This window comes from Leucoraja erinacea, unplaced genomic scaffold (assembly GCF_028641065.1).
Source record: "Leucoraja erinacea ecotype New England unplaced genomic scaffold, Leri_hhj_1 Leri_71S, whole genome shotgun sequence".
Classification (NCBI taxonomy): domain Eukaryota; kingdom Metazoa; phylum Chordata; class Chondrichthyes; order Rajiformes; family Rajidae; genus Leucoraja; species Leucoraja erinaceus.
In genome coordinates this window covers 513,475-529,224 of record NW_026576641.1, presented here as the reverse complement: position 1 = coordinate 529,224, position 15,750 = coordinate 513,475, and the positions used below count along the sequence as shown (strand labels likewise).

The 15,750-nt window shown below is 46.3% G+C and overlaps 1 protein-coding gene across 1 annotated transcript; it reads left to right on the top strand.

Annotated features, from left to right (window-relative positions):
• The first annotated feature begins 4,545 nt into the window (after positions 1–4,545).
• LOC129694597 (E3 ubiquitin-protein ligase TRIM39-like) lies at positions 4,546–12,881 on the top strand. Its single transcript, XM_055631325.1, has 6 exons — positions 4,546–5,106; positions 5,197–5,292; positions 5,536–5,769; positions 8,104–8,126; positions 8,224–8,339; positions 12,148–12,881. The coding sequence occupies exons 1-6, from the start codon at positions 4,561–4,563 to the stop codon at positions 12,678–12,680; spliced, it is 1,548 nt and encodes a 515-aa protein (XP_055487300.1). The 5' UTR covers positions 4,546–4,560; the 3' UTR covers positions 12,681–12,881.
• The last annotated feature ends 2,869 nt before the right edge of the window (positions 12,882–15,750 follow it).

Here is a 15,750-nt window from a genome sequence, read left to right as displayed (position 1 = left end):
CTCCTGAATATTGAATATCCCTGGATGTTCAGCTCCCAGCCTTGGTCACCCTGGAGCCATGTCTCCGTGATCCCAACTAGATCATAATCATTAATGGCTATCTGCACGTTCAACTCATCCACCTTATTACGAATACTCCTTGCATTGAGACACAAAGCCTTCAGGCTTGTTTTTACAACGCTCTTACCCCTTATACAATTATGTTGAAAAGTGGCCCTTTATGATTTTTGCCCTTGTTTTGTCTGCCTGCCACTTTTACTTTTCACCTTGCTACCTATTGCTTCTACCTTCATTTTACACCCCCCCCCCCTGCCCCTCTGCTCTTGTACCCATCCCCCTGCCACATTAGTTTAAATCCTCCCCGACAGCAGTAGCAAACACCCCCCAAGGACATTGGTTCCATTCCAGCCCAGGTGCAGACCGTCCTGTTTGTTTTGAAATTTTTATAGCTAGTTCTTGTTCCCAGTCTCTTCTAATACCATCGGTTGTAGGTATTTCTATATTAAAAATTATGTTGTATAAGCATGATATTAGATTTGCTGATTCAGCCTTTGTCTTCATGGCTTCATCCAATACGTCTGGGGCCATGTTATGGTAGACTATTGTGTATTTTTTCAGGTAGTCGTGGATTTGAAGATATTTAAAATATTGATTATTTTTCAAATTATATTTCAGTTGTAATTGTTGAAATTATAATAATTTTCCCAATTCATACAAGCCTCCGAGCGTTTTGATTCCCATTCTTTCCCATTGTGTAAATGATTTATCTATAATTGAAGGTTTAAACGATGGATTATTGACTATTGGCATTAAAAGATATATATTTCTTAATTTTAGATTCTGTTTTATTTGTTTCCAAGTTCTAATTGTGCTATGTATCATTGGATTTTGATTGTAATTTTTGTTATTCAGATTTAGTGGTGAGAGGAGAGTCGCTCCTGTATTGCTCGGAGAGCAGTCCTCTCTCTCCATTACAATCCAGTTCACCTGCTGGGCAGAGTTGTCCAGCAGGTGAATCATATTTTTTTTATATTTACTGCCCAATTATAGTACATAAAGTTAGGGAGCGCTAGACCACCCGTCTCTTTTGGTTTACCAAGGTGTGCTCTTTGTATTCTGTGGGATTTGTAATCCCATAAAAACTTTGTAATGTCTGAGTCTAATTTTTGACCTCCCCACCATTTTTGAAAAACTTTTTTGGAAGATATATAGGTATTGATTGAAATAAATATAGGATTTGTGGTAAAAAATATCATTTTTATAGCATTTATTCGACCTCGGGAGCGTTTTCCAGAATTTGATTAGATTATTTCACGTTGCATCCATCACTTCATGACTCTACGATTTTCAGCCCACAGAACAGGAAAGGCTGAGCGGTAAGATTCAGGACAATGAACATCTCGCTTGCACTCGATTCACGGCCAACAGAGACACAAAGCCATACACGAGAACATCAATGATATTTAACTTACACAAATGGTTGTGCAGGAACAAAACACTAGTGTAAAACACAACTAGAAACTAAATCTATCACGGTGCAAGAGGGGTCCTGTGGTGTTTTGTGGCTGAGATGGAGGAAAGGTTGAGGGGAGACACGAAATGCTGGAGTAACAGGCAGGCAGCATCTATGGAGAGAAGGAATGGGTGACGTTTCGGGTCGAGACCCTTCTCCAGACTGATGTCAGGGGTCGGGACAAAGAGAGAATGCAGGCGGAGACCGTAAGGCGAGTGGGAGAATTGGAAAATGTTGTGACCACTGCCCAGTCCATCACCGGCTCTGACCTCCCCACCATCGAGGGGATCTATCGCAGTCGCTGCCTCAAAAAGGCTGGCAGCAACATAGAAACGTAGACAATAGGTGCAGGAAGAGGCCATTCGGCCCTTCGAGGCTGCACCGCCATTCAATATGATCATGGCTGATCATCCAACTCAGTATCCTGTACCTGCCTTCTCTCCATACCCCCGATCCCTTTTGCCACAAGGGCCACATCTAAATCCCTCTTAAATATAGCCAATGAACTGTGGCCTCAACTACCTTCTGCGGCAGAGAATTCCAGAGATTCACCACTCTCTGTGAGAAAAATGTTTTCCTCATCTCGGTGCTAAAAGACTCCCCCTTATCCTTAAACTGTGACCCCTTGTTCTGGACTTCCCCAACATCACGAACAATCTTCCTGCATCTAGCCTGTCCAACCCCTTAAGAATTTTGTAAGTTTCTATAAGATCCCCCCCTCAATCTTCTAAATTCCAGCGAGTACAAGCCGAGTCTATCCAGTCTTTCTTCATATGAAAGTCCTGACATCACAGGAATCAGTCTGGTGAACCTTCTCTGTTCTCCCTCTATGGCAAGAATGTCTTTCCTCAAATTAGGGGACCAAAACAGTACGCAATTCACAAAATCGTAAAAGACCCACACCATCCTGGCCACGCACTGATTTCACCGCTGCCATCAGATAGAAGGTACAGGAGCCTGAAAACTAACGTCCAGGTTCAGGAATAGCTGCTTCCCCACAGCCATCAGACTATTAAACACAACATCAAACAAACTCTGAATTATAACAGCCTATTGCACTGTATCTGTTTATTTATTGTGTATATATATACGGTCTATGGTCTATAGACACACAGAACTTTTATCTCCTGTTCTGTATTATGTTTACATATTGTGTTGTGCTGCAGCAAACAAGAATTTCATTGTCCTTCCCGCTCTCTCTCTCTCTCCGCTCTCTAATCCACGCCACTCTCTCCCCCTCGCCACTCTCTCTCCCACCGCTGTTTGTGCCGCCTGCTGCGCCGTCAGCTTCATGTGTGCCCTTAGAAAACAATCGGGGGCTTGTGAAGAACAGCTCGCCTATCTGCAGGTCCTTGCTAATCTGTAGACCTCCCCCCCTTGCCCTCGCTCAGGACCCTCTCAGACAGCGACAGACAGACAGACAGACAGACAGACAGACAGACAGACAGACAGACAGACAGACAGGCAGACAGACAGACTCGGCCACAAGGCGCTGGGCTCTGCTCTATTGCTGCGCTAAGCTGCCGCTGCCCGCTCCGCCTTCACTTTGGTCTCCGGCGTGAGAGCGAGCGAGCGAGCGGACCCCGCGGCCGCCCGACCCACCCAGTCCCAGCGCTGCGTCTCCCCCGTGCCCGCGCACCACCGTCCGCTTCAATGGGAGCCGGCCAGCCGCGCTCGCTCCCGCGATCAGCCCTGTGCTCACCCGGGTCCTAGCGCCCGCCGCCTGCCTCCAACCGCTCAAGAAGCTCCACACGTCTCTTTAAGTCTCACTGACAACTTAAAAAAAACGATTTTAAATCGTTCTCAATGTCAGGGGGGGGGGGGGGGGGGGGGGGGTTCAGAGAGACGGGGGACTCGACCAGTTCCGTCGCTCATTCCTTCTTTCCAGAGACGACTGCCAGTCCCGCTGCGTTACTCCAACATTTCGTGTCGGTCTTGAAGTTAAAAACACAGCTCTGTTAACAAACAGTACAGAGTGCAAGCGCTGTCACCTCATCCTGCAGGCGGGACAGACATACTGTGTGATGAGAGAATGTGTCGGCTGGGCTTGTATTCACTGGAATTTAAAAGGATGAGAGGGCGGATCTTCTCGAACAATATGACATTCTTAATGGATTTGGACAAGCTAGATGCAGGAAACATGTTGCCGATGTTGGGGGAGTCCAGAACCAGGGGGTCACAGTTTAAGAATAAGGGGGAGGCCATTTACAACGGAGATGTGGACAAACTTATTCACCCAGAGAGTTGAGAATCTGTGGAATTCTCTGCCACAGAGGACAATGGAGGCCAATTCACTGGATGTTTTCAAGAGAGTTAGATATAGCTCTCCGGGCTAACGGAATCAAGGGATATGGGAAAAAAAGCAGGAACGGTTCTGATTTTAGATGATCAGCCGTGACCATATTGAATGGCGGTGCCGTCTCGAGGGGCCGAATGGCCTACCCCTGCAAGTAATTTCCATGTTTCTATGACCCACTGAGTTACTACAGCACGTTGTGTCAGCCCAGAGTAATGGAATGATACAGTGTGGAAACAGGCCCTTCGGCCCAACTTGCCCACACCGGCCAACATGTCCCAGCTACACCATTCCCACCTGCCTGCGCTTGGTCCATATCCTCCCAAACCTGTCCTATCAATTTAACTGTTTATTTTTTAAACGATGGGATGGTCCCAGCCTAGACTACCTGCTCTGGTGTCTATCTGAAGAAGGGTCTCGACCGCAAACATCACCCATTCCTTCTCTCCAGAGATGCTGCCTGTCCCGCTGAGTTACTCCAGCTGTTTGTGCCTATATTCGTTTTAAACCAGCATCAGCAGTTCCTTCCTACACACACCTCCTCTGGCAGCCTGTTCCATACACCCAACATCCTTTGTGTGGAAAAGTTACCCCTCGGATTCTTAGCAACTTTTCCCCTTCACATTGAAACTTTGTCTGGTCCTCGATTCCCACACTCTGGGCTAGAGACTGCATCCAGCAAAATTCTCCGCTTTCGTCTATATTCAGGCCGGTTTCATGTCTAACTGACTCCTCCCTCGTGTGTGATTAGATGGGAGTGGCCAGGACACTGAACACTGAACACTTGCAGCCCAATAACATTCATTCCCCCGGGACGGCAGCGCGCGCAGTGGAAAACATTTTGAACCGGGAAGTGGAGGACTTAACAGAGAAGGGCGGACTTAACATGGCTGCGAAAGACAGGTTAGAGAGTTGGACCAAGGAGGCAGTTTGTCCCATCTGCCTGGATTCCTTCACCGATCCGGTGACGCTGGAGTGTGGGCACAACTTCTGCCGCTCCTGTATCACACAGAGTTCGGGCAGGGAGAGGAGAAACTCCTGCCCGGAATGTAGAGAGGTGTTTACAGGCCGCACCCTCAAGGTGAATCGGGCTTTGGGTAGACTGTTTGAGAAAGTTCGAACACTGAGCCTGAATCTGACAGAGAAGGAAAGTAAACTTCAGTGCGAGAAACATCAGGAAGAACTGAAGCTGTTTTGTGAAACGGACAAGAAACTGATCTGCCTGGTTTGTGCAGATGCGCGGGAACACAAGTCTCACAGCTTTATGCCGGTTAAAGAAGCTGTTGAAATCTACAAGGTAAATGCAAACTGAACTTAATCACATCAATTTAATTCGTTCTTTATTGTTCAACAATTTAATTCTCTGATTTTCAAATCACAATCACAGGATCAGGTGAAATCTTCCATCCAGTCTCTCATAAAAAAGAAATCAGGGATTCAGCGAATGGAGCAGCAACAGAAACAGTTGATTTCTGGCGTTCTGGTGAGACTATTAAGTTTCGATTTCCTGATCTTGTGTAGATTTGATCCCTGTGACGCGTGTAATAATAGGGCAGCGCAGTGACACAAGTAGTGCTGCTGTCTCCTAGTTCTGGTGAGTGAGTTCGACAAACTATTGAATTGTTAACGCAAGTAAAACAATGCACAGGGCAAATGTCACGGTCAAAGTCGTGAGGTAACACAACCAGTGACATTATATATTGTTCTTCATTTTTTTATTTCACAGAAAGAGTCACACAACCTTCAGTCCAAGATCACATCCCAGTTTGCTGAACTGCACCAGGTTCTCACTGAGAAAAAGCAGCGCACACTGGCAGATATCCGGGTGGAAGAGAGAAAGATTCTAAATACAATGGAGAAAAATCTTAGAAAGATTCAAGACAATTTAAGATCCATTCAGGAGAAACTCTTAAAGTTGCAGCAACAGCTGGATCAAAAAGACAGTCTGGTGTTTCTGAAGGTGAGGGGTTACACTATAGTTTGGTGAAGTGAAAATGCACAGTCACAAAATGGTGGGTGACATTTCTGAAATAAATGCTGCATTTGCCAGTAATTCAGAACTGGGTAAATTTTCCCTCTGTTCCAGAGCTGTGCTGCTATTGTTCCCAAACTAAATGGCCTCCTGCATAATCTGTGGGATCTCTGTACTGCCTGCAGTCTCCTTGGGATGGCTGACTGTGATCTTGTCACTGAGTTAATGGCTGTTTGATATTCCCTCTAAAAGATGGAAAATCTCCAGGAAGAAAAGATCATGTGGAAAGTTTGTCGTATGTTCTTCTTTAGTGGGAAATAATTTTGTGGCGTTAAACCGATCCGTTGAAGGCAGCTTTGGTGAGACCACACCTGGAGTATTGCGTACAGTTTTGGTCTCCTAATCTGAGGAAAGACATCCATGCCATAGAGGGAGTACAGAGAAGGTTCACCAGACTGATTCCTGGGATGGCAGGACTTTAATATGAAGAAAGACCGGATAGACTCGGCTTGTACTCGCTGGAATTTATAAGAGTGAGGGGGGATCTTATAGAAACTTACAAAATTGTTAAGGGGTTGGATAGGCTAGATGCAGGAAGATTGTTCCCGATGTTGGGGAAGTCCAGGACGAGGGGTCACAGTTTAAGGATAAAGGGGAAATCCTTTAGGACCGAGATGAGAAAAACATTTTTCACACAGACAGTGGTGAATCTGTGGAACTCTGCCACAGAGGGTAGTTGAGGCCAGTTCATTGGCTATATTTAAGAGGGAGTTAGATGTGGCCCTTGTGGCTAAGGGGATCAGGGGGTATGGAGAGAAGGCAGGTAAAGGATATTGAGTTGGATGATCAGCCATGATCATATTGAATGACGGTGCAGGCTCGAAGGGCCGAATGGCCTACCCCTGCTCCTATTGTCTATGTTTCTATACACTTAATCAACCCCTGTGATTTATTCACCTTAACATGCTTTAATGCCGCCAGCTCTTAACGGGACCTATTCTATCCTAAATTATCCTTTTGCTCTTAAAGGGACCAAGTCTCCGCCTAGTTATTATTTTGCTGTTAATACACTTGTAGAATCTCGACGGCAATATCCAATTTCTGTCTCTGTGACAATGACAATAAATATCGAGCCTGCACCGCCATTCAATATGATCATGGCTGATCATCCAACTCAGTATCCCGTACCTGCCTTCTCTCCATACCCTCTGATCCCCTTATCCACAAGGGCCACATCTAACTCCCTCTTAAATATAGCCAATAAACTGGCCTCGACTACCTTCTGTGGCAGAGAGTTCCAGAGATTCACCACTCTCTGTGTGAAAAAAGCTCTTCTCATCTCGGTTTTAAAGGATTTCCCCTTATCCTTAAGCTGTGACCCCTTGTCCTGGACTTCCCCAACATCGGGAGCAATCTTCCTGCATCTAGCCTGTCCAACCCCTTAAGAATTTTGTAAGTTTCTATAAGATCCCCTCTCAATCTCCTAAATTCTAGAGAGTATAAACCAAGTCTATCCAGTCTTTCTTCATAAGACAGTCCTGACATCCCAGGAATCAGTCTGGTGAACCTTCTCTCCACTCCCTCTATGGCAAAAATGTCCTTCCTCAGATTTGGAGACCAAAACTGTACGCAATACTCCAGGTGTGGTCTCACCAAGACCCTGAACAACTGCAGTAGAACCTCCCTGCTCCTATACTCAAATCCTTTTGCTATGAAAGCTAACATACCATTCGCTTTCTTCACTGCCTGCTGCACCTGCATGCCTACTTTCAATGACTGGTGTACCATGACACCCAGGTCTCGCTGCATCTCCCCTTTTCCTAGTCGGCCAACATTTAGATAATAGTTTGCTTTCCTGTTTTTGCCACCAAAATGGATAACCTCACATTTATCCACATTATACTGCATCTGCCAAACATTTGCCCACTCACCCAGCCTATCCAAGTCACCTTGCAGTCTCCTAGCATCCTCCTCACAGCTAACACTGCCCCCCAGCTTAGTGTCATCCGCAAACTTGGAGATATTGCCTTCAATTCCCTCATCCAGATCATTAATATATATTGTAAATAGCTGGGGTCCCAGCACTGAGCCTTGCGGTACCCCACTAGTCACTGCCTGCCATTGTGAAAAGGACCCGTTTACTCCTACTCTTTGCTTCCTGTTTGCCAGCCAGTTCTCTATCCACATCAATACTGAACCCCCAATACCATGTACATTAATGTGCACGGCATTTGTGTGACACTAATTTGTGTGAAACTCCTGCTGTCGGGATGTGGATGTCCCATCTCAGTCTACTCAAGATTTGTGTTTTATTTCTTGCAGGAGGAAGCTGGTGGGAAGAGGAGGTAGGACATGCTCTTGACTGAAACATTGCATGTTTCTGTAGAACAGCTGAAAAAATTGTTGGGGCTCAGTTGATAACCAGCTGCTAAATATTTGCAGGGTTAGTGATGAAGATAAAACACTCTCAGTGACAGACGCTGCCTTGCCGATTGAAAAATTCGATCAGCACTTTTTGATGAACATGCTGTGGAGAGAAACATCTGCCATTAAGCGAGGTAAAACATGTCCACTTTCCTCTCATCTTGTTTATAATGTATTTTAATAATCAGTGAAGTTCATATATTGGTTCACAATGAGATCAGTGTGTTCTTAGTTGTACACACCCATCAAATCAACCCGTGAATCCCATCTTTCAACGACCCGACAACCACAAGTCTCCACCCATTCTGTCCAACACCCGATCATTCAATCTCTGCTTCCTGCCATGGTCCAAGCCACCCCTCCCTCTCTCTCACCCTCCACTCAAGGAAACAGGGGCAGGTCTTCAGAGGCAGGAAACAGGTTCCCGATGTTTAGGGTCCAGAACCAGGTGCCACACAGTTTAAGAATAAGGGGTAAGCCATTTAAAACGGAGACAAGGAAACACTTTTTCTCACAGATAATTGTGAGTCTGTGGAACTCTCTGCCTCAGAGGGCGGTGGAGGCCGGTTCTCTGGATAGTTTCAAGAGAGAGCTAGATCGAGCTCTTAAAGATAGCGGAGTCAGGGAATATGGGGAGAAGGCAGGAAAGGGGTACTGATTGGGAATGATCAGCCTTGATCATATTGAATGGTGTTGCTGGCTTGATGGTGGTGCATGGCCTACTCCTGCACCCATCGTCTATTGTCTATTGTCACTCATCTCAATATAACCATATAACAATTACAGCATGGAAACAGGCCATCTCGGCCCTACAACTCCGTGCCGAACAATTATTTTGCCCTGGTCCCATCTGCCTGCACTCAGACCATAATCCTCCATTCCCTTCTCATCCATATAACTATCCAATTTAATTTTAAATTATAACATCGAACCTGCCTCCACCACTTCCACTGGAAGCTCATTCCACACAGCTACCACTCTCGGAGAGTAAAGAAGTTCCCCGTCCGGTTACCCCTAAATTTCTGTCCCTTCATTCTGAAGTCATGTCCTCTTGTTTGAATCTTCCCTACTCTAAATGGGAAAAGCTTGTCCACGTCAACTCGGTCTATCCCTCTCATCATTTTAAAGACCTCTATCAAGTCCCCCCTTAACCTTCTGCGCTCCAGAGAATAAAGACCTAACTTATTCAACCTTTCTCTGTAACTTAGTTGTTGAAACCCAGGCAACATTCTAGTAAATCTCCTCTGTACTCTGTCTATTTTGTTGACATCCTTCCTATAAGTGGACAACCAAAATTGTACACCATACTCCAGATTTGGTCTCACCAATGCCTTGTACAATTTTAACATTACATCCCAACTTCTATACTCAATGCTCTGATTTATAAAGGCTAGCATACCAAAAGCCTTTTTCACCACCCTATCTATATGAGATTCCACCTTCAGGGAACTATGCACAGTTATTCCTAGATCCCTCTGTTCAACTGTATTCTTCAATTTGTTACCATTTACCATGTACGTCTTATTTTGATTTGTCCTGCCAAGATGTAGCACCTCACACTTATCAGTATTAAACTCCATCTGCCACCTTTCAGCCCATTCTTCTAAATGGCCTAAATCTCTCTGTAAACTTTGGAAATCTACTTCATTACCCACAACACCCCCTATCTTGGTATCATCTGCATACTTACTAATCCAATTGACCACACATTCATCCAGATCATTGATGTACATGACAAACAACAGTGGACCCAACACAGATCCCTGAGGCACGCCACTAGTCACCTGCTTCCAATCTGACAAACAGCCATCCACCATTACCCTCTGGCGTCTTCCATTCAGCCACTGTTGAATCCATCTTGCTACTCCTGCATTTATACCCAACAGTTGACCTTTCTTAACCAACCTTCCATGAGGAACCTTGTCAAAGGCCTTACTAAAGTCCATATAGACAACATCCACTGCTTTACCCTCCTCAATTTCCCTAGTAACCTCTTCAAAAATTTTAAGAAGATTAGTCAAACATGACCTTCCAGGCACAAATCCATGTTGACTGTTCCTAATCAGACCCTGTTTATCCAGATGCTTATATATATTATCTCTAATAATCTTTCCATTAATTTGCCCACCACTGAAGTCAAACTAACAGTTCTATAATTGCTAGGTTTACTCCTAGAACCCTTTTTAAACAATGAAACAACATGCGCAGGACGCCAATCCTCGGGGACTATTCCCGTTTCAAATGACATTTGAAATATTTCTGTCATAGCCCCGGCTATTTCTACACTAACTTCCCTCAATGTCCTAGGGAATATCCTGTCAGGACCTGGAGACTTATCCACTTTTATATTTTTCAAAAGTGTCTGTACTTCTTTTTCTTTGAATCTCATAGTATCCATAGCTACTCTACTTGTTTCCCTTGCCTGACATAATTCAATATCATTCTCCTCGGTGAATACCGAAGAAAATAAATGGTTCAATATCTCCCCCATCTCTTTTGGCTCTGCAGATAGCTGTCCACTCTGTCTCTCTAATGGACCAATTTTATCCCTCGTTATCCTTGCGCTATTAATATAGCTGTAGAAACCCTTTGGATTTACTTTCACCTTACCTGCCAAAGCAACCTCATATCTTCTTTAGCTTTTCTAATTTATTTCTTAAGATTCTTTTTACATTCCTTATACTCCTCAAGCACCTCATTTACTCCATGCTGCCTATAATTATTGCAGATCTCTCTGTTTTTCAGAACCAAGTGTCCAATTTCCCTTGAAAATCAGAGCTCTTTTCAAATTTTACTGTTTCCTTTCAACCGAACAGGGACACAAAGATTCTGTACTCTTAAAATTTCCCCTTTAAATGTCTTCCATTTCTCCTCTACATCCTTCCCATAAAACAAATTACCCAATTCACCCCTTTTAAATCATTTCGCATCTCATCAAAGTTAGCCTTTCTCCAATCAAAAATCTCAACCCTAGGTCCAGTTCTGACCCTCTCCATAATTATATTGAAACTAATGGTATTGTGATCACTGGACCCGAAGTGCTCCCCAACGCATACCTCCGCCACCTGACCTGTCTCATTTCCTAACAGGAGGTCCAGCACTGCCCCTCCTCTAGTAGGTACCTCTATGTATTGCTGCAAAAAACTATCCTGCACACATTTTACAAACTCCAAACCATCCAGCCCATTTTCAGAATGTGTTTCCCAGGCTATGTGTGGAAAGTTGAAATCTCCCACAATCACTACCTTGTGCTTACTACTAATATCTGCTATCTCCTTACATATTTGCTCTTCCAATTCTCGTTCCCCGTTTGGCGGTCTATAATACACCCCTATATGTAGCGGTCTATAATACACCCCAATAACCCCTCGCCTCTTATTCTCTGTTTATTTATTTTTTCTTCTTTTCCCCTTGTGTCCAAGTGCTTCCCTTCTCTGCCTCCTGCCTCACACTCTGTCTACTAGTTTTCTCTATTTGAGTCCCTCCCCCCAACCATTCTAGTTTAAAGTCTCCCCAGTAGCCTTTGCAAATTTCCCTGCCAGGATATTGGTCCCCCTCGGGTTCAAGTGCAACCCGTCCTTTCTGTACAGGTCACACCTTCCCCAAAAGAAGTCCCAATGATCCAGAAACTTGAATCTCTGCCCTCTGCACCAGTCCTTCAGCCACGCATTTATCCTCCTCTTGTTCCGATCTGCCTCCACATGTGAATAGCCCACTTCATTCCCCATCCACACCGCAATCTCGCATTCCCCCCCACTCTCGGCACTCGTCCTCCCCGTACACCCTCCCCCTCGCCTCCCGAAATTCCCCTCTCCTGTGCCTGTTGTCCACCCGATGTTGTTGTGGGTAAAACCCAGGGCAAGGTCTCAGTTGTCCGCCCGCCTGTGCCCGGGTCTCCCCCCGACTCCCGGGGACTCTATGATTCTCTACTTCTCCCCCCAGTCTCTGTCACCCTGGATGTGGAAACAGCGCATCCGCGGCTCGAGGTGCCTGCAGATCGGAAGAGGATGAGACTGACCAGGACCGAGAGGAGTCTCCCTAAGACCGGGAAGAGGTTTACAGGCTGGCAGTGTGTGCTGGGATCGGAGGGATTCACATCGGGGAGACATTACTGGGAGGTGGAGGTGGCGGAGAGTCGGGGCTGGAGTCTGGGAGTCGCCGCAGAGTCTGTGGAGAGGAAGAGACGGGTCACACTGACCCCGGAGACTGGAGTCTGGATCATCGAGCGGTGTGGTGACGGGTTTGATGCATTCACCTCCCCTCCATCCCCTCTCCCCGCCCGTCCCATCCCCAGGAGGGTGGGAGTTTATCTCAGTTACGAGTCTGGGACAGTTTCATTTTACGACGCGGACACCAAGTCCCATCTCCACACCTTCACTGGGAATAAATTCACGGAGAAACTTTATCCTCTCTTCGCGACTTGGCATAAACACCACTGGCTGAGAATCTGCTCCGGTTCCGCTCCGGGTGTGTAAAAGGGTCGGGTCCCGGGACCGGCGTCAGGAGCGGGGCTCAGGGGCTGTGGGGCAGAAACCCGGTGGACAACAGGTCGGCGCTGAACGAACGGCTCCCATTTAATCCCCAAATTCCACGTCGTGAAACAAACCCCAGTGAGCGCGGAAATAAAACCAGGGGGAATGTAAATGTGGGCAGAGTGAAATAAACAGTGAACTGTGTCTCTCTGGGTCTCTCATTTCTCCGTTCCTCCTGTCTCTCCCTCTGTCTGCTCCTTGTCTGGATCCGAGATTCCTTGTCTCCATTTCTCTCTCTAGATTTACGAGGATGTTGCCAAAACTAGAGCCACTGAGCTATAGGGAGAGGTTGAGTAGACTGGGTCTCTATTCCATGGAGCGCAGGAGGATGAGGGGTGATCTTATAGATGTGTATAATATCATGAGAGGAATAGATCGGGTAGATTCACAGAGTCTCTTGCCCACAGTAGGTGAATCGAGCACCAGAGGACAAAGGTGTAAAGTGAAGGGGGAAGGATTTAATAAGAATGTTCACACAGAGGGTGGTGGGTGTATGGAACAAGCTGCGGGAGGAGGTAGTTGAGGCAGAGGCTATCCCAAAGATTAGACTGGTACATAGATAGACAATAGACAATAGGTGCAGGAGTAGGCCATTGGGCCCTTCGAGCCAGCACCGCCAATCAATGTGATCATGGCTGATCATCCCCAATCAGTACCCCGTTCCTGCCTTCTCCCCATATCCCCTGACTCCGCTACCTTTAAGAGCCCTATCTCACTCTATCTTGAAACTATCCAGAAAACCGGCCTCCATCGCCCTCTGAGGCAGAGAATTCCACAGACTCACAACTCTCTTTGTGAAAAGATTTGTCCTCATCTCCGTCCTAAATTGCTTACCCCTTATTCTTAAACTGTGTGTGTCCCCTGGTTCTGGACTCCCCCAACATCGGGAACATGTTTCCTGCCTCTGGCGTGTTCAAATTCTGAATAAGCGTATATGTTTCAATATGATCACCTCTCATCCTTCTAAACGTCAGAGTTTACAAACCCAGCAGTTCCATTCTCTCAGCATATGACAGTCCCGCCATCCCGGGAATTAACCTTGTAAACCTACGCTGCATTCCCACAATAGCAAGAATGTCCTTCCTCAAATGAGGGGACCAAAACTGTACACAATACTCCAGGTGTGGTCTCACTAGGGCAAGTTTGGACTATGAACTAGGTGGGACTACTGTAGCTGGGACATGTTCGCCAGCGTGGGCAAGTTGAGCCGAATGGTTTGTTTCCACGTTGCATCCATCATTTCATGACTCTACGATTCTCAGCCACAGAACAGGAAAGTCTGAGCGGGAGCTCTGCACCAGTACGGCGAGGTTCAGGACAATGAACATCTCGCTTGCACTAGATTCACGGGCAACAGAGACACAAAGCCATACACGAGAACATCAATGATATTTAACTTACACAAATGGTTGTGCAGGAACAAAACACCAGTGTAAAACACAACTAGAAACTAAATCTATCGCGGTGCAAGAGGGGTCCCGTGGTGTTTTGTAGCTGAGATGGAGGAAAGGTTGAGTGGAGACACGAAATGCTGGAGTAACTCAGCGGGAGAGGCAGCGTCTATGGAGAGAAAGAATGGGTGACGTTTCGGGTCGAGACCCTTCTCCAGACTGATGTCAGGGGTCGGGACAAAGAGAGAATACAGGCGGAGACCGTAAGGCGAGTGGGAGAATTGGAAAATGTTGTGACCACTGCCCAGTCCATCACCGGCTCTGACCTCCCCACCATCGAGGGGATCTATCGCAGTCGCTGCCTCAAAAAGGCTGGCAGTATCATAGAAACATAGACAATAGGTGCAGGAGTAGAGGCCATTCGGCCCTTCGAGCCTGCACCCGCCATTCAATATGATCATGGCTGATCATCCAACTCAGTATCTGCCTTCTCTCCATACCCCCTGATCCCTTTAGCCACAAGGGCCACATCTAAATCCCTCTTAAATATAGCCAATGAACTGTGGCCTCAACTACCATCTGCGGCAGAGAATTCCAAAAATTCACCACTCTCTGTGTGAAAAATGTTTTCCTCATCTCGGTGCTAAAAGACTCCCCCCTTATCCTTAAACTGTGACCCCTTGTTCTGGACTTCCCCAACATCACGAACAATCTTCCTGCATCTAGCCTGTCCAACCCCTTAAGAATTTTGTAAGTTTCTATAAGATCCCCCCCCTCAATCTTCTAAATTCCAGCGAGTACAAGCCGAGTCTATCCAGTCTTTCTTCATATGAAAGCCCTGACATCACAGGAATCAGTCTGGTGAACCTTCTCTGTACTCCCTCTGTGGCAAGAATGTCTTTCCTCAAATTAGGGGACCAAAACAGTACGCAATTCACAAAATTATAAAAGACCCACACCATCCTGGCCACGCACTCATTTCACCGCTGCCATCAGATAGAAGGTACAGGAGCCTGAAAACTAACGTCCAGGTTCAGGAATAGCTGCTTCCCCACAGCCATTAGACTATTAAACACAACATCAAACAAACTCTGAATTATAACAGCCTATTGCACTGTATCTGTTTATTTATTGTGTATATATATACGGTCTATGGTCTATAGACACACTGAACTTTTATCTCCTGTTCTGTATTATGTTTACATATTGTGTTGTGCTGCAGCAAACAAGAATTTAATTGTCCTTCCCGCTCTCTCTCTCTCTCCCCGCTCTCTAATCCACGCCACTCTCTCCCCCTCGCCACTATCTCCCACCGCTGTTTGTGCCGCCTGCTGCGCCGTCAGCTTCATGTGTGCCCTTAGAAAACAATCGGGGGCTTGTGAAGAACAGCTCGCCTATCTGCAGGTCCTTGCTAATCTGTAGACCTCCCCCCCCCCCCCCTCCCCCTTGCCCTCGCTCAGGACCCCTCGATAGATAGATCGGCGACAGATAGACAGACAGACAGACAGACAGACAGACAGACAGACAGACAGACAGACAGACAGACAGACTCGGCCACAAGGCGCTGGGCTCTGCTCTATTGCTGCGCTAAGCTGCCGCTGCCCGCTCCGCCTTCACTTTGG